General features: G+C 37.4%; 2 protein-coding genes across 2 annotated transcripts; both read right to left on the bottom strand.

Annotated features, from left to right (window-relative positions):
- Positions 1–2,673: 2,673 nt before the first annotated feature.
- Positions 2,674–12,537, bottom strand: LOC113761366 (guanylate-binding protein 3). Its single transcript, XM_027304324.1, has 14 exons — positions 12,152–12,537; positions 10,401–10,562; positions 10,198–10,263; positions 9,846–9,989; positions 9,584–9,697; positions 9,183–9,284; positions 8,896–9,081; positions 6,853–6,942; positions 6,653–6,787; positions 5,270–5,392; positions 5,008–5,093; positions 4,318–4,930; positions 4,122–4,199; positions 2,674–4,031 (listed from the first exon to the last, which is right to left on the bottom strand). Exons 1-14 carry the CDS (start codon positions 12,428–12,430, stop codon positions 2,988–2,990), a joined length of 3,222 nt encoding a protein of 1,073 aa, XP_027160125.1. The 5' UTR covers positions 12,431–12,537; the 3' UTR covers positions 2,674–2,987.
- Positions 12,538–12,583: 46 nt separating this feature from the next.
- On the bottom strand, positions 12,584–18,018 carry LOC113756977 (NAC domain-containing protein 1-like). The gene is made up of 4 exons (XM_027300410.1): positions 17,856–18,018; positions 17,443–17,726; positions 16,594–16,635; positions 12,584–12,667 (listed from the first exon to the last, which is right to left on the bottom strand). The coding sequence occupies exons 1-4, from the start codon at positions 18,016–18,018 to the stop codon at positions 12,584–12,586; spliced, it is 573 nt and encodes a 190-aa protein (XP_027156211.1).
- Between the last annotated feature and the right edge of the window lie 673 nt (positions 18,019–18,691).

Genomic DNA, 18,691 nt, shown 5'->3' with positions numbered 1-18,691 from the left:
CTCAAGAGAGTAAATCCCTTTCGTTTCCTAAGTCGGCTCTCCCAAAAGTCTCGTCCCTCCTCCTCTTCTTCTGATAAAAGCATAACCTTGCTTCTGCAATTGGTCAGGTTCATAATGAAATTCAGGTCCCTCGAATTTCTCTATGTGGAAGTTGAATTCTCGGGGTCGCATAAGATGTTGAAAACTCCTTCAAGCTTAATAACTGAAGGTGGTCTAGACAGTCCCAAATTTCCAACCGGGCCCATATTCAAGTGGAAAGCGGAAAGCAAGCCTCAGAATTCTGGAGGCTTCATATTGTTTCATGCAAGGAGCGCTGCCTCTTTAGGCCCTGCTGTCTGTCATAATGAAGAGGAGGAAAATGATCAAAAAGTAGTAGTGTTGGCCCGGCGAGAAATGGAGAAAGAGATGTGCATTTTGGAGGAGGTCTCAGAAGATGCTCGGTCGATGTTGACAATGTTCGGAACATTTGCTCCTGTCTTACCTGCTCGGATTCAAAGCATCGTAATTACAGATCCAATGAAACAAGGGAAGGCTGTTTTGGGGAAGGCAAAGCTTGCTGAGTTGAGGAGTGGAACAAATATGGCTGGCAATAAAAGTGATCCGAAACTAAAGTTGTGGCATGCGAAAGTGGTCAGGCTTCCATTAACAGGGTGTGTGATGAAGGGGGTCTCCATTTTTGCGATAACATGGGGTGCATTGAATGATGATGAAGACGTTGAATCGATAGCAAAAAATGCTTTTGAAGGGGAAGAGGAAGTTTTTGGTGAAGCTGCCACCGAAATGCTCAAGAAACCAGCCTGTTTAGACGAATATATTGCAACTTGCATGATATAATGACTAATCAGTCTTTTAGTTGTTAATCCCTTTATCGTATGGTTCTCTGTCTGATTTCAGACTCATCATCTATAATCCATCATATATCATTGGCGTATTAATTAGATCATGATGATTGGTTGACGTTAGTTTCTCTCTGACTAATAAATTGACCATTTCTTTGGTCTCATGGGAAAGTAGTAGCATGAGTATATGATCTTTGAGGCAGGAGGAACAATATTCCATTTATATCCCTCACTTTCTTTGTTTTTCTTTTTCATTTTTTCCCCTAATTTTCCCCCTGAAAGTTTAACAGAGTTGTCATTATAAATTTACCGTTAATGAGTCAAATAAATATGGTCCAAACGAAATATTTTAGTGGAAACCCCAGTGGAGTGTGGACATGCCCACAGCCAGTTAAAAACACTGGTCTGGACTATCAATGAGAAAAATCTCTACTTAAAGATTGATGATATTTCAAGTAAAGCCCACTTGATTCATCCAGCAAGCCACGGGGTAGCTGGCTCAATTGCAGCAATCCAACTTGTTGCATGTTTGTACAAAAAGTAAAATTTTTTTACTGATATTCCCTCTAGCATGGTCCTATGATCCACTTAATGGTAGAAAGATTTGGAGGGACAAGGTGCTTTTTGATGTATATAACGCTACTACCAAAATTTGTAACAATAGATTTTTGCTTTGTTTGTCAAAGAAGGATTTTTTTTTCTTTTGGGGGAATCCATGTTTTATATGGGAAATAGAAAAGGAAAAAGAAGGTGGTGGTCTATAACCGACCGCGCCCGCCTCCTCTTCACACAAAAAAAAACCCATGTTTAGCCAAAAAATGATTGTAGACTGTACTAGTCTGGTAATTGTGGGAGTATAAATTTTCATATTCATACTATAAATATTTTTTGTTCAAGATAAAATAAAGTACCATTTAGAGAAATAAAGAAGGTCGTGCAACACTCTAAATCAAAGTGGTAAAAAAAAAAAAAAATTTCCCCCTATGAGAATAGGTCGATATTTTCTAGCCGCAAGTAAAATTTGCTTCGTCCCAGCAATAGCTGTTTTCCTACGTCTCGTACTGTACATATGCTCAAGCAACAAGAAAGCACAAATAATTTCTTTAACAAATATATGACACTGTTATACTTATCCCCCTGCCCCCATCCCTCGCTCAAAATGGGTTAAAACAAAGTTCATAATGCAATATCATAGTAGCTAGTAGGCAAGTAGCTTTAACAAATACCAAAATTCTCTGGGCCTCGAGATTCAGGTTCTGTCAAGAAAAATGGAGTCCATACTTAATCAGACAGTAGCAGCACAAATTCCGGAAGATAATCAAGAAAATCCCTTCAAACGCCTGCCGGAGGAGTTGATGGCCACCCATATTCTTGACAAAATCTCTGTCTGAGGCCAAGTCCCTCTTCTTCAAATCGCGAATTGTATTATTAACTTTCTTTTAAGTCATATTTGTATACTCTTGTGAGCAATGCCTTTTAAAATAAAATGAAGTTTGTTTGTTTATAATATACACTTATGTGATAAACTATTAATAACAATAAGGTGTGTTTCAGAATATTCAAAAGGTCCAAGAATGATTTTCTGTGGCATAAGCAAACTGATCATCGTCTTGACCTTGAATACTTTAGATTGTTTGTTATTGAAGAGTTGAAATCAAATGATGCCGTGACCTTTCAGTGCTTTATTTCATCCAAAAGGTGTTTACCCAAGTGACATAAAGATTCTGGCATGCACAATTGCTTAAGCTCAGTAACAAATAACAATGAAGGTTACTCTTTTTGTCCGCATGGGAGGCAGATAATTAAGAAAGAAAGGGAGCTCGACCCAAACAAATTTAAGTTAAACGGGGAAACAATTTCATGTAATATCAACAAAGAACGACCTACATCTAATGGCACCTACTTTTGTCTGTTTGAAGTCAATTTGATATGGTTACACAGGTTACAGTTCACAGTAACAAGCCAAAAACTATTTTCCGAGCACATAATTACACACTGAGCTAAAGACAGTGACTGTCAAGCAAGAACGCAAATTAACAGAATTCAATACGAAGAAGCATCTACTGCCACATCCAAAGAGACCAACAAATCCTGGTCTGAAAGCACCTCCTAATAATTTCTCTACCTGTACTAAGCTAGCCTCCAAATCTATGATTTTTGAAGAACACACTTCTCATACAGAGCTAAGATGTCTTTTTTGTTTGGATTCTTCAACTGTAGCAGCTCGTCTCCAAAATTATGTTTAGTCAACTCCTGTTTCAGTCTTTGTATAGTAAACTTGGTATAGTCTTCAGTGTTAGTCTGCTGGCTATGGGTATCTTCATCACCCCTATATACTGAACCACCATCTTCGGGAGTGCTGAATTTCAGAGGGCTACTAGTACTCTTAGACCTCTTGTTTCCTCTACTTGCTTTATCATTAGCGCCCACATCGTGAATGGACTCAACCCCTAGTTCATAGTCTTCCACTCTCACTCGTTTTCCATGTGATGCAGTCTTCAACTTACCATCCCATGCTGTTTCATTTAGTCGCATTGCAGTCAACTGTTGCTGAAGCATGTCAAGCTTCCCTTGTGTGGCTTGCAGCTGAACAGAGAGCGCCTGAGCCCTATTGTTTGCTTCCGCACGTGCCGCACGTTCGGTATCCAACAACTTCTCCAGTACTTGAACTGTGCTAGTCCTCTCTTCATTATTCGATTCCAACAGTGACTCTATTTCTTTCTCCCTTTCTCCCACTCGCGCCTCCAGCATTTCAACTTTGGCCAGTGCATCCATCCCTGAAGCACGATATTTCTCCACTTCATTGGTGAGATCCAGTTTCTGCCTTTCTAAGCTTTCCAGGTGCCTCTCTGCTCTCTCTATCTGAGCCAATCTCTCCATTGCAGTTCTTTGGATCTCACTCTTCTCTTTTTGAGCAGCAACTGCTTCAGCTCTAGCCTGGTCAGCCAACTCTGTTGCTCTTTTAGCCTCTCTTTCAGCAGATTTACATCTTTCCTGGACCTCCTCAAATCTGCTGAATTCAGATCGGTACTTCTGCTCCAAATGAACTTTTTGCTGCTCCAGAAGCCTTGCTTCTCTTTCAAATGACTGTGCAGTAGCATTGGAATTTTCTAGCCTTTCATTTAACTCCTTCAGTTCTCGTTTCAAGCCCGATATTTCAAGTTCATAGTTCTTCATCTTTGATTCAGCAGCCTGCCAAAAGCAAAGAGCACATTCAGCATACCCAAGCATAGACATACTCACTTTACTGCAAGCACAAAGCATGTATGGTGGTTGACTCACCTTTAGGTCTACATTGATAGTAGCCAAACGCTGATCAGCATGCTCAAGTCTAGATGCCTTTTCCTTTACTTCCTCTTCCTGCAGTGACAATAGCAAACAAAAATCAAGCACAACTACTATCAATGGACAGTGCAAAAGCACCACAAGACATCTACACATGCACGTGCAAGCACATATGGAAACCGGAGATCTGCACCTTCTCAGCCAAGGTACTGGCAAATTCAGCCCTAAGAGCATCTTCTCTATGTTGGGTTTGCTTATTGGTCCGTTCTTGCACAGTGGCAGCCTTCTCAAGGGCATTTTTAGTTTCTTTCACAGCAATGTCATATTTCCGCTTCCACTCCTCTGCCTCTTCTCGGGCAGACTGAGCTTGTTCATGAGCAGCAGCCAGCCTAGCTTCAGCAGCATGACTTTTGGATTTAAGAATTTGAATTTCAGAATTTACTTGGTCTTCTTCAGCCTTTTGCTTATACAAGAGCTGCTCATACTTCCTCTTCCATTCTGTTGACTCCTGCTTCACTGACTCCAATGTTCTTGATATGCTGGAACATCTCTCTTCCAAAGAACTGCATTTGCCCTGCAAATTGGTTATGCGATTCATGTAATCATCAGCAAGCTTCTTCTTGTCGTTGATGGCATCTTCATAACGCTTCAAATATTCAGACTTTTGCTGCTCAGCAGTTTCAAATTGTTTGTTCAGCAAATTCATCCTATCTTCAATTGAACGGCACTTCAATGAAAGAGAACTCTTCTCTGATCCAATTCGATCTATTTGTTTCTTAATGAGGTCATTAATTGGACCCTCCAAACTGGGGAAAATCAATTCAGTCACATGTAAGATCAGATAAAAAACCTTCTCATCATCTTACAGAAAGTCAATACAAACCTCTGTTGCAAGAAAATAGTCAGCTTTTTCCATTTTTCTGGACCATGACAACTGGATTCATATTTGGATAGAAGGCCATCAAGAACCTGCAAAACAACAAAAAAATAAGTCCACCACAATACTATGGAGCATTGTTAGTCATTCTTCACCCTGATATATTCAGATTACTAATGTCCACGAGTAACAGGCCATGGAACTTGAAAGAGTCAAGTCAAGATGGATTTTCCGCAGAGCAAGATAAGTTTAAGACTCAAACCCTAACCTTAAGGACATTATCTACTTTTGCATCTGCAGCATGGCAAGCACTTCTAAGTTCCCTATCCATATTCTGTATGGCATTTGAACACTGCAGATAAGCTTCCCTGAAAGCATCCTTCTTAATATCCTGCATTAACACCATATCCAAGTTAACCACCATAGGGTGACAGCAGTAGAAAATGTAAAGAATTAATTCATCGAGTGGCAAAGGTGAAAAGGGGGAATAATATCAGATTAAATCCAAAAGCCCTGTCCAACTTTACTTAACCTACATTTTGCCTCCCCATTCTTTTAGTCAGATCAATCTACTCCATCAACGTTCTAAATTTCCCAGACAGTATTCTGGCAAATCCCCAATTTTCAAGACATTCTTGCACTTGATAGAAAGCAATTTCCGCAAAATGCATGCTATAAAGCTCTATAGGTATATGCCATAAATATGTATCATCATCTCCGACCTTCCCTCTCTCTGCTCTTTCCCCTCCCCTTTTGGTGCAATCGAGGGATGAAACCCTGCCCTTCCCATTCTCTAACATACATTACACATAACAAACAACAGAGAGACTCTGCAACAAAGTCTCAAGCAGAAGAGAGATGAACAAACTCATGCAGTCACAAAAATATGGTTGTAGACAAATACATCATCTTACAGACGAATCAGCTCATAGCTTACACTGCAGACAAGATGAATTTATGCAAAAAGCACACAATTATTCAAGTGTAAACATGCAACAACTTTAAGAAGCTCTGGCCCAGAAAAAAAATGAAGGTAAAGGAAAGTGCTATTGATAGAGGATTTAATAAGCAGGTTCAGGAATTGGGAGGGAGAGAAGAGACGACTTGACAGTGATACAAGGTGTTTTAGGTTAGAGTGTTCACTAAAGTCCTAGTCAAGGTAACATAATACTTTCAAAGGATTTGCTGGCATGTTATACTAAACTGGGAAAAAAAGATATAGCAAAACACATTGATTCAATTGTATATCAAGGGACTATTGAAATTAACCTGAAGCTAAAAACAAAGATGTTAGGGAATCATTATGAATAAACGGTAAAAACAATGCACGGACTAAAAGAAAGATGTTACGGAATCACAATAAAAAAAGGGCAAAAACAATGCACGGACAATATTTTGTTAAGTGTAACATTTGCTATCTATCCTCATCTCAGGCTGAGCTCCTCCTATGCCTCAACCTGCCCATAGCAATATTCTATTAACTTGACATGCCACTTATAAAACTCTATTCTATTAACATGTCACTTTTAAATCTCAAATCATACAAGCAAACCAGACTAAAGAAGGAAAGGCAACTCCTTGTTTCCATTCCTCTTATGTTTGGAAAAAGTATTACGCAAATCCAGCTGTATATGAACATGGTTAAAATTACCTCAAATGCTTTTTTAATGAAGGTCTGAAAACGCTTCTCATACTTCTGCCTAGTCGAACCACCCCCTACAGCAGTAGCATTAAACGCAGCCACAGCTTTTTGAACAGCATCTTCATGTGCTTCTCTAAGCGCAGCCTACAACCACACTGCAATAAGAACCTACCAACAGCCAATCCAAGGAGTTTAGAAGCAAAACTTACTTCCTCAGGAGGCTTCGAACGGTCAAATGAAGACATATAAACTTCAGTAGCCACATCAAATGCTCTTTGACACTCAGTTTCTTCAACGCTCTGCCCAAATGAAATCAAAAAAGCAAATCAGTAATGGGAAACACAAATAGGTAAAGTACAACAAGATTTAAAGCTATGAATATGATCGATGAGCACGCTCAGTTGCAACTTTCAAAAATAACATCAATCATGAAAATGTTGTTTTAACAACAGCAACAGTAAGGAAGAGATTAAGAAAGTATGTTAGTTCACTTCAGTAAAACTTGTAAACTTTCTAATATATCTTTTCAATTGAATTACTTTTTCCCTTCCTACTTTCACAAACAAAAACAGATATTTCCATTTGACATCCCTTTGTATTTGTTATTTCTCAAACACATCTTTGAAATGGATGTGTCTCTTCAAAAGCAGAAAGAATGTGATTTTACTTGTTTTGAGGACTCGTTTTTCACATATGAACACACTCAAAGCCTCAAGCACTCAAATCACATAACCAGCAAAACCTTTAGAAGAAAAGACCAATAGTCTCTGCCTAGAGAAACACACACCCCAAGTGCCTACTGCAACTCCATTCGATATATCTGTGAGTACTACCTAACAATCTTGCACCCACGCCTCTGGAGGTCATTCCCTAGCTTTTATCCTCTAAAGCAAGCGAACACACAAACCATCAGCCTAATTTTTCTCCCACCACTCTTATCCTCCAACACCATCTCCGAAAGCCTTCTTTGCTTTGACTCCACTCCTTTATATCACCAACAACCCTATACTTCCAAGGAACCACTCACCTTTTTTTAATTCATATTCAGTTGCAAATACCTTAATTGCCTCAATGCAATTACCGAATCCAACAAACTCTAATAGTCAAAATAAACAGACAAACAAAGATATCTAAATCCCTATGTTCTGAAGTACTTCTATTATGCACATGAAACCAAAAATGGAAGGCATAACGAAAGCTGTTATATCTTTTCCTTCAACATTTAATTACATTACAGATTAGCACAAGGAAGAAACATTTCATGTTTGAGGTGGAAAAGTGGTCTTCACCGGGATGTCCACAGGGTTGTGGCCTTGTGCATTATTATGGTTTGGGTGGGCAGGAGGAACAGGATAGATTACAAATGTAAAATTGATAAAAAGGTAACTGAAACAATAGCAAGATTATTTGGTTTCGACCATGTTATTCTTATTTATGTTCTTCAAAAGATAAAAACTATCAAATGTATTTATCTTTGTAATGTTATCAAGACTAAACACAGAAATCATTTTTCTGAATAATAAACAACTTTGCAACCAAAAGGCCCCTTACTTTTATCATTTTAATGTTCACTGACAATTACCACAATACTTGGTATAACTCTCATAAAAGAGCTCTCTTTTGGCAACTTCACTTGCAGCTAAAGCTTGATGCAGTCACACACTGGCAAACTTTTCAGAATGAAATGCTAATAAATTTAGTCTTCCTAAAAGCTTAAGCTACTATTTTAAATATTTTGGTCAAGAACATAAACTTGCCCCTTAGTGCTATCAAACTTCAGAGAATGAACATATACATCCCTTAATATTATCAGAGAACAAATATATCCCTTAGTACTATCAGAGAATGAACAAATTTTAGCCCCTTCTATGACAGCTTCCTTAAAGTAAGAACTCAAAATTTAACTATCAATCCTCCAAGGAAAAAAAAAGAGTTGTAGTGAGATTTCAATTCAAGGGAATAAGTGGTTACTTATTGAACTGAAACAAATTCTTGGTACAAGAAATATGCAACCCTGCTATACACACAGGCTGAGAAAAAGAACATCATGACAACTTTCTACTCCTAACTACCACAAATAGGAAACTTCTCAGGTCAATATCTTACTTGGGCATAAGTATCTTCAAATGATATCTATGGACAAATATTCAAGTCCTTATGGGTCGTATTTATACCTTTTGAGTTAAAGATTCAACAGAGTTGGAGGTTTGAATTTACCAGACGAGTATAAAACCGCATAATCCACCACTAACCTGCCATGAGGATGTTATTGTTGGCACTGCTCCTTTATTAAGAGCATCTAGGAAGGACTGAGTGATGCGAGCAAGAATGGGCCCTGTCATTACCGTCGCTCCTACTTGCTTAGGCCTTGTCCTCTCAAACACAAATCTAGTCAAAGCATCAAGACCAGTTCTAAATTCTGGTCGTAATTTGTCCAGCTGCAAAATCAAAGAGGAAATACTAAATCGTTTGCACATTTGTAGCATTTACATATCCTAATGATAGTCCTATAGTATTCACAAAACAGAGTGATACTGACAGCAATTTGGTCTAGTCGTTGGAGATCATTTTCGTTGCTCAAAGGCCTAACAAGAGTAAAGCATTCTCTGTCTGGAAAAAGAGCTCGAATGGACTCGCGAATCTGGAAATATAGTCTAACTCATCAGCAGAATTAACTAGATAAAATTGGCAAATGTTAAAATAGTAGAACTACCATAAAAGAACTAAGATTCATACAATGAGTGGCAGTCTGCATAAAAGTACTTGATGATGGTAATAGCATTGTAATAAGAATCCACAATATTTAACATATAATCCTAATACTCAAGCTCAGGCTGTGACAAAATTCAGCCCAAGAAACCAGTTACAACTACTGAAGCAAAATGGACATCTGTGGGTACGATGCTGTGTATTATAAGAATGTTGAAGCAGATGTACAACCTCATTTTTGGCAGTTATATCTCTAGCGCCGCCTTGGACTGGTCTGAGAGCAAGCTCTAAGTAGTCACGAGGTGTTATTTTCCTATTATCCTCCACCAAGTCCAAATAAAAATCCTGCAGTAATAAACTGAAATAAGCACATCCTTGTATGCCTAGGCCCCAATAGGCAAGCTACTGGTAACAAGACTCACGAGAGAAAATTAATCGTGCACTATAAAGCCTATTCATCAAATAATAACATGGAATCTCAATTCTAAATTACCCTGAGAAGCCACATAAAAATTGGAGAAAACTGCCCAAGCTCGGAAGCTGTACTCCCTGTTCCACTGGCTCTGACACGAATATGCTTAGTCATTTCAGTAACAAGAGAGAGGCGATCTAGTGCAGCTTCATCAATGCCACCCATCTGAACCAACACAGTGATATTCCAAAACAGGAAAACTTTTGAGCTAGAAAACCTTTAGCATATATATATTTTTATATTTATATATATATATATAACACAAGAAAATTGCAAACATACTACCTAAAATATCAAAACAAACTACTTAAACTAGATAAACAACTACGCATCTCAAAGAATCGACAGTTCCAGGGAAAATAATTCCAGAAACCTGGTTGTATATGAACAAGCTTGATAGGAGGACAGCCAAGGAGAATATTTGTGTACTATATGTTCCCTGACAATGATGGAAAGAGAGAAAAAAAAGGTCAAGTTTAAAATAGTTTAATCCTGAATTTGAAACAGATAATGTAAAAATACTGGCTGAATTGCATAACATTTAGAAGGGGTATGACATAATAGAACAGAACTAACAGTTTGATCATAGGCATCAATTCCTTCAGTGTCCAAGAGTAAAAGATTGTACTCTGTTCCATCAAGAGCAGTTCTCTTCAAAGGTGCGCTCCACAGCCAAATGCCTTTGGTACATGGCCGATGAGTTGCTGCAACTTGAAACCCACTACTCCTCCCAAGAAGCTATAGCACATTAACACCAAACAGCTTCTCAGAAAATAAAAAAGTAGGCAATTATGTGGCAGACAAAACAAAATATAGATTATCGATAACGTTACATCAGACAGCCAAAAAACTCAAACAGATAGATGAAGTGTTACTCTTATCGAATCATTTAGAATGAACTAGGACGCTATAGCAGCACCAGTAAAAGGCTTTCCTAGAAATCTTGGATATAAATAATTTGAAGCACCAGTATAGAGCACTTTTCAGTCTGTTGAACACTATCAAGAACAGTTTCACTTTTTCGAGAAAATTATATAAAATTTGACATAGAGTGAAGAATGGAGATGAGACCCAATTTCACCAGAAATATTTCCAATCTATGTGACGAATCAGAATATGAAAACCACTTCTTGCTCAAAAAGTAGTAAAGGACTTGGTAAAATGATATCACATATGATGTCTTTTCTAATACCAAGTACCAACGCAGAGACCATCTACAAGAAACATGGTTTTGTCCTAACAGTAGACTATAAACTTTCTGGGGTACAACTAATTTGAGTGGGAAAGGAAACTCAGAGATATGAAGCCACCATCTAAAGGTTTACTTGTCTGGCAAAAATCAAACCAACTTATTGCCAAATAAAGCAGCAACTGGGACTTCGTCTTTTAACCAAAAACCAACACTAAATTGAAGAGCGTCCACTCATCTCTATTTTACCTATTTTCTGGTACCCTGGACTCTTTATAGTTTTGACTTAGGTCAAAGGATATACTGGTGCCAACAAAGTGTGATTCCTTTACTTAAAAAAGGTTCCTCATTGGTATGAGATCTTCACCGTCTTCTCCCAAAAAAGACAACCATCAGCAGGCCACTTTCACCATCTCGGTGTTTGAGTCAATTGCTGTACCTATGGCCCAAAACCTCCCATAATTCCATATCCACCCGTTACATAAAATGTAATTCAAAATTACTTATCCTTTTAAAAGAGGCAAAGCAAATAATGTATTCCTTTTGCCAACCACCAAAGAAATCAAATCCAGTAATTGACAAATTAGTGTTTCACATACCTCACTTTCAGGCTGAATCATTAAAACCGTGTCTTGTGTAATCCTAAGCCTATATTTTTAGCTCAACAACAAATAATATAATAGCACAAGCCAATGAGGACAACTGTGTCTTGGAATTAACAGATAGGCAGAAGAAGATAAAACACCAAGTTGCCAACTTTCTTTTCCACAGTACCATCTGAAGTGAAATGCAGTAACGTTCAGTCATCCCAGATACCTAACTGAATTACACCAAATTCAATAAAATAAAAGCGTTTAAAACTATTTAAGCGACCGTTGTCACTTATATCTGTACCCACTGAGATTGTTTGAGCAGAGTTAATTAGTCTCTTTCGTCTTTAAACCTTGAACGGTCTACCATTCCCTTACATTGTGCCCAATATCAACGTTCCGTACAACTAACAACAAATTAACCGCAATTAATTCGCAAGTCCATTACCCAATTACTGGAAAAAACAGTCAAATCTAAACCTAGGTTTACCATTAACGAAGAAATTCAAGTAAGTCACAAAACCCTATGCTGGAAATTCAAAATTTACCTGATTTAGTATGAAACTCTTGCCTTGACGGGCACGACCACAGACGGAGACAACGCCGACGGGCTCTTTGACGAGCTGAAGCACGGCGACAGCCTCTGGATCCATTTGGAACTTGCCTTTTTCGTCATAGTATATGAAGCGGATCGGCCTAGCAGGTCCTACTGTCATATTGGAAGTCACGGGTAAGCGAAAAGAAGGAGACGGCTCCGGAGACGGAGACGGAGACGCTTGCTGCTGCGGCGAATCGCCGCTCGAACCCCGACTGAAAAATTTCCTCATTTGCGTTCACCCTTTTGGGAACTTTTTTGTAGAGAGAGAGAGTAAAGTTTGAGGAAGGAGATGCTTATGGAAAGGCAGAGAGTTTTAAAAGAGCGGAGGGAAAATGGACGGAAGCTTATGATGACTGGGAAGATTTGGGGTCTCACAGAAGGCTCATAAAGATGTTTGATATGAAGTTACCATTTCGTACAGGTGGAAATGATTTCGATTGGGGTCGTTGAAAGGGCTTTTTGGGAATTAAAGCATGTTATATTACATAGGCACGGTATCAATGTCAAAGTATGAGCCGTCAAAGTATGAGCCTGTGACTAGCTTAGATAGGAAGCAACTTGAAGACATTTTTGGCCGCATGAAAATTGGAAGCCAGAGACTGCCAGACCTGGAAGTCATGGTGAAAGAGTGTATTTGTACACTAGATTAAACGAAATAATTTTTTGAAAAAAATATTGTAACTTTTTATCTTTTTTATGTGATATCCGAAAGATAAAAAGATGATTTAGACACTATTATATTGATGATACTTATTAATAATTTTTTGCTAATAATCTACTAACCAAACGAATATCAAAGGCTAATGATTCTAATTTTCTTGAATTCAGTTGTGATTTTTACTTCAAATTTCTCATCCTTTTCTTTCTACTATGGAAATTATCAATTGGGATCAACCAAAATTTGCACTTATCCCTGAGGTTTTTATGCTAGACAATTGAAAATGAATTCAAAATTGTGTGAAGCAAGTTAAATTTGCAAGATTGTCACTTCCTACAGTGACGAGACATTAATTTATTTGTTAGGGCTGGAGTATCAAGATTTAGAAGTTTTGTATTCAAGTTTTATTATATATAAATTTGTTCTCTCACTATTTACAAGTTTATTTGTAGCATTGTTGAGTTGTAATTCTCAACTTTTATATATTTGGACTATAATTTTTGAGGACATATATATATATATACAATGATGTACTAGATATGACAAAAAGATGATTAAAAGATGTGTCCATAACATATTTCAAAACCTTTCTCGAAAAAAGCCACAGATATGATCCGTTTGAATTCCTTAATTTTTGAAAAACAAGTTTTTCATGTGTAATAATACAGTAATATACAAACAAAAACAACTCCAAAACACCACCATCACCCCTCCTCCCGCCCCTTCCCTCTTTCTCCATACAATATTTCATAATCAATTCCAAATATACAAAAAAAAAAATACACCACCACCACTCCCCCGCCCTTCCCCCTTTCTCCTCCCCCTTCTTCTTTCTCCTCCTCTCTCTACCTCTCCCTTTTCTTCTCTTTTTCTTCCTCCTCTCCCCTCCTCCTTTCTCCCCACGTCTCTCCCGCTGCCTCCCTCCCCCTCTGTGGTCGCAATTTCCCTTCCCTTCTCTGGTCGCGGGTGGTGACCATTTTCTGATTGTGACCCCTGACCAGAGGAGGGGTAGGATAGTGGTGGGTGGTTGTAAGATTTTATAAAAATTTAAAAATATTTCATTAAAAATATTCGAAAATATATTTTCAAAAACACTACAATTAAAAGCATGTATAGTAAAAATTTTTCACCTATATTATCATAATAAAATATTTCAAAAACATTCAAAAAACAACTAATCCAAACGCATCCATTTACTCACTATACACTAGAGGCTAGAGAAGCCGACTCATTCGGAGCTAACTCCGTTTGGATTAGCTGTTTTTGGGGGTGTTTTTGAAAAACTTTGCTGTAGCAGAGTTTTTAGAGTATATTTTGAAATATTTTTTATTGGCACTTTATTATGAGATATTTGGTAAAATTTTAAAAAAATTTAAACTAATTTTTAGATTATCTTTTAGAGTACTTCGTTGTAACTTTTATTGTATTTGAAAAACTAATTTTTGAAAAACACTCCAAAAACAGGAGATCCAAACAAAGCCGGTAGTACTAGTTTTGGGCCTAGAATGTGAAGGTATAGTAGTACACGCAATACATATATATCTATTTTGAAATTGTTGGTACAAGTGATCCCGGCCCAAAATTAAAAGTAGACCAAAAACTTGTTGTCTAGTTAGGTGTCTCGTTCAGGCATTTTGCGCAAGATATCTTGATCCATTTTCTGAAACGCCACTGCTAAACAATTAATTAGAGAGCAAGGGTTGAATTTGTTTCAAGTTTTATGTAATTAAGTTACTTAGAGATATACACTTGGTCTAGTTTGATCTGTTTTGATTACAGATTAGATAGGTGCCTCCCATCATTGTTCAATTAGTATGTGATGGCGTCAAGCCCTTCTTTTCACCAAAATAAAATAAATTAAAGAAAGAAACAATCACCTTTTTATATTGATCTATCTGTGATCACCATCCTCTCTTTGACTTTATAAGGAAAAAAAATAAATGAAAGTATCTGTCATTTCTTTTTTCCGTTTCCCTGTTTTCTCTTGGGCTAGTCTGTCTAAAATCCAAAAGAAATTCAAGTGAAATAGTGCAGGATGCTTGGTTTGTAAACTTCTTCAGAGTTCTTGACTTGTTTCAATACAAAACCATATGTATATCTCTTTTATTTTCGCGGGGAAAGTGAAATGATTATGGTAGTAACAGCAGTAGCTTTTGTTTTTACCTTGCCAGGGCGGTATAAATTCACTGCAGGAGCAAGTTACATAATCTTTATGGTTTCACGCAAGGATATAAGTTCCAAGCAGCAGTTGATAACAAAATTGCCTGCATTGTGGGAAGGCGGCTATATTTCGCTAGTGATTCTTGAGACTACCTGTAACCAAAAGCGTCAAGTTTTTCATCCAATTGGGGAGAAGTACTGTCGAAAAGGAAGTTGAAACTCGAAAATTTTAAATGGGATTCACATTGTTTAGGAGAAGTTATCAATAAAGTGACAAACAAGAATCAAAGTTTCCAAATATAGCATAAATCATACACTTAACATGTGACAGCGTCTGCAAAGTGTCATCAACAGAAGGAACAGCTCGGCTGCAAACTTTGATAATTTCCTGGAACCAAAGAATAGAACAAATAGGTCATGTTAAACAGTTTTGGACGAGCTGTTGCTTTAATTTGGATTCAAGAACTAAATATTTTGATGTCTCATACACTGAAAGACCGATTAATTTAAGCTAACTTTCACAATAATTGATAATTGTGATCCCATAATTCATGTCATATTTTGAAGAAGACAAATATTAGGCATCATCTGATTTGCTTTTGTTAACACGTATATAACTTGCTCATCTTAATAGTAATTAATATATCTGCCAAGCAAATTTTCAGATCTACATTTGACATGTTCTCAACCCAGAACAAGTAAAACATGACCTCTTCATCAGAGCAGACAAGATGGATAATCATTGATTAATCATAATATTGATTTTTGGATTTCTGAAATTCTGTTTATGAAGAAATACATATATCATCATATACCATTTATATACAAGACATGCATATACATGTATGTGCATACCACTCTTGATCGACCCAGCCATTGCTCGGGACAACAAGAGATTCGTTTTTTCAATATAAAGAAAAAAGTAAAAAAAAAAAAAGAAAATCAATGATGACATATATATATATATATATATATATCCACCTGTCACCTGCCCAAAAAGTACTAGATGGGCTATGGTGGAAAGCAGGATCCAGCCATGCGCTCATGGATGTTGAAAACAACCCTTTTGCGGATTTGTAGCACTATTCAAGAATGAAATGTACATTAACAAATCTGGATCTCCGAAAATGACATAGGATTTGGCAGCGAAATCTGGGCTATGGATTATTAGGAATCACAAATATGCCTGAGTTTTCCAAATAAGTTGATGATGGAGTTAAAGAAGAACGTAATCGCTTATTTGGCAGTTTTGATCCCTGTTCATCTAAATTCCCGAGAGAGAGCACTCTTTTGATGCTTTCTAATGCATCTTTCATTGAATGGTTCATGTTAATATTAACTTGGGATGGTTCGAAATTTTCTTGGGAGCTCGATTGATCCGATGAAGTTCCTCCTTGAATATCAAGATGCCCATATGGAATTAGTCTATCAGAGTTTTGTTGTGGATGCCAATGGTTATTTCCAAAATAGCTGATATTCTGAGCGATTTCTCCTTCTCCATAGGCGTCGAAGCCACAAGGGAATGTCCGCTTGGACCTGCTTTTGGCGTTTCCTTCCCTTGGCTCAATGCTATTATTGCTCTTCTGCCGAACACGGCATACTACCCAGTCATCCAGCTGCATCAATCAAAAGGTAATATGAACGTCAAACATGAATCTCAAAAACTGATAACTCTTGCAGGTAAATCACCTGACAAAAATTATCAGACCAAATCTTTTGTTACCATGATGCCAATCATCAGACTTTTTCCACCTATCGGTGGGAATCAGGCGTTCCATTCTCCTTCTTGACTTTACTGGACTTAATCTATACTAGTATATTACTATCCAAGTATATATTCATTATTAAAGGAGAAGTAAAATATTCTAAATAGTTTAATTTTGTTTTAGGTTTTGAGGCTAGATTATAGAACATAAAGTAATTAAAATAGTTAAAACATTTTCTAATCGATCTAAATAAAAATGTTGTTTGATTATGCATCACAAACCACAATACCTCCCACATGTGACGCAGGTGCTCTAATACTAGTAGGCAGAAGTTGAGGAGAGAAACGCGAGGAAAGACATTGCTTTGGATTTTGGTGAATCTAATAATTATCATTACTTCGTGCATTCCTAAAGAGTTAACCAAACTAGACAAAGAGTCAGTGTTTTGAAACAGCTGTCTGTCAGGTCCATATTCACTTTCAAACCTTTGAATGATTAATCAACCAAATGATCTAATTATGTGTAGAAGAATGCTGAACTTGTCCGAGTTGTTTTCTTTCCACGGGATGATTACTTGACTCCATTTCACAAATGTCTAATACCTTACGGTGCTTTTTTCATTTTCCAGTTCAAACTTCTACAAATCACGATTTGTATTCGTTTTTTATTTCTCAGAAAATCCACGAGGAGATAGGAGTAGTAATCCAATGAACTTACTCTCATTGATCCTTTCTGCACTAAAGAATGATGGCTATCATTGAGAAGCCTATATTCATGCATCATCCAGTTAGTCTTCGTGCCATTTGGAGCACGACCTTTGTAGAATACCAGAGCTTTCTTCACCCCAATGCACTGTGACGCATAAGAAAGGATAGGTTTATCAGTTCCTGTGGCTTTCCAGTAGCCGGATGCAGCTGTTCGATTCGGACGAGCCCCGTTGGGGTATTTCCTATCTCGGGGGCTGAAGAAAAACCATTCACTTTCACCAAACAAGGCTTTGTCTGCGTTTCAAAGAAATAGTGTATGGTATCAATAAGCCATGCATGACATGATAATGATCTTTTACCAACTCTTAAGCAGATATGAATTTAGGAATACAAAGAAATGGAAGGTTAGGATTCAGGAAGTACCGGGAAGGTCCCAAGGATTGAACTTGTAAAGATCAATTTCAGCTATGATGGAAACTAAGGGATTTGTGGCAGAAGAGACTTTGATCTTGAGGTAATAATTGATGAGCTCCTCATCAGTGGGGTGAAATCTGAAACCTGGCGGGAGAACGTTGATGCCTTCCATTGATATATGAGATTGATCAGGAAGATAGTGCGATGAACCTCATTCCACATAGGATGGAAGAGAATATATATATATAGAGAGGGTGAAATCTATAGTGTGAAATCGTAAAATCGTATCCTGGCGAGATCACCAATTATCCTGTTGTAATGGTCGTCATTTAATTGTTGGCTGTATTCGCTCTTGACAGATTAAGCACGCTTTCTTGCTTGGTATACCTGTTGCTTTCATCAAATTGGAAGTTCACCCCAAAACAGGCAATTAGTTACGTAGGAAGTTTCTTAGCCTTTTGACATCAAGTTGCTTTCGTTTAACATAGAACATTCTCCACTGTTAAAGCCAAAAAAAGGGTGGAGAAACATAAAAATGCTGAGAATCAATTCGGGCAAAATGTAAAAACCCTCTTTTCTTTTGATTTATCAACTTTTTTTAGGGCAACTGATTGACTGTTAAGATATTGCTATTCCGGTTTAAGCTCTTGATCCATTGCGTTTCATCCTAAAGAATTCAGTTTCATTAGCACACGCATGTGATTAGGATTTCACTTAAGACATCATGTTTTCTCGACCTTTTAGAGCTCTTGTAGTCCTTAATACTCCTTAGGTGCTAAGATTCAAGGTGAACAAAATATATATCTCAATATTGACCGTTTGAAACTCAAATTTTTTTACCTCCT

Source organism: Coffea eugenioides, chromosome 2 (assembly GCF_003713205.1).
Source record: "Coffea eugenioides isolate CCC68of chromosome 2, Ceug_1.0, whole genome shotgun sequence".
Taxonomy (NCBI): Eukaryota; Viridiplantae; Streptophyta; class Magnoliopsida; order Gentianales; family Rubiaceae; genus Coffea; species Coffea eugenioides.
The sequence above is the reverse complement of the archived record's forward strand: the minus strand, read 5'-3'. Positions and strand labels throughout refer to the sequence as shown.

Excerpts from the sequence above, each read along its gene's own strand:
- LOC113756977 (XM_027300410.1), bottom strand. The coding sequence starts at position 18,018 with ATGGAAGGCATCAACGTTCTCCCGCCAGGTTTCAGATTTCACCCCACT. Across the intron at positions 17,727-17,855 it reads CAATCCTTGGGACCTTCCCG|ACAAAGCCTTGTTTGGTGAA; the intron begins GTACTTCCTGAA and ends TTTGAAACGCAG. Across the intron at positions 16,636-17,442 it reads TGCAGAAAGGATCAATGAGA|CTGGATGACTGGGTAGTATG; the intron begins GTAAGTTCATTG and ends TGATTGATGCAG.
- LOC113761366 (XM_027304324.1), bottom strand. The coding sequence starts at position 12,430 with ATGAGGAAATTTTTCAGTCGGGGTTCGAGCGGCGATTCGCCGCAGCAG. Across the intron at positions 9,990-10,197 it reads GCTTGTTCATATACAACCAG|ATGGGTGGCATTGATGAAGC; the intron begins GTTTCTGGAATT and ends GTGTTGGTTCAG. Across the intron at positions 6,788-6,852 it reads GTTCGAAGCCTCCTGAGGAA|GCTGCGCTTAGAGAAGCACA; the intron begins GTAAGTTTTGCT and ends GTGTGGTTGTAG.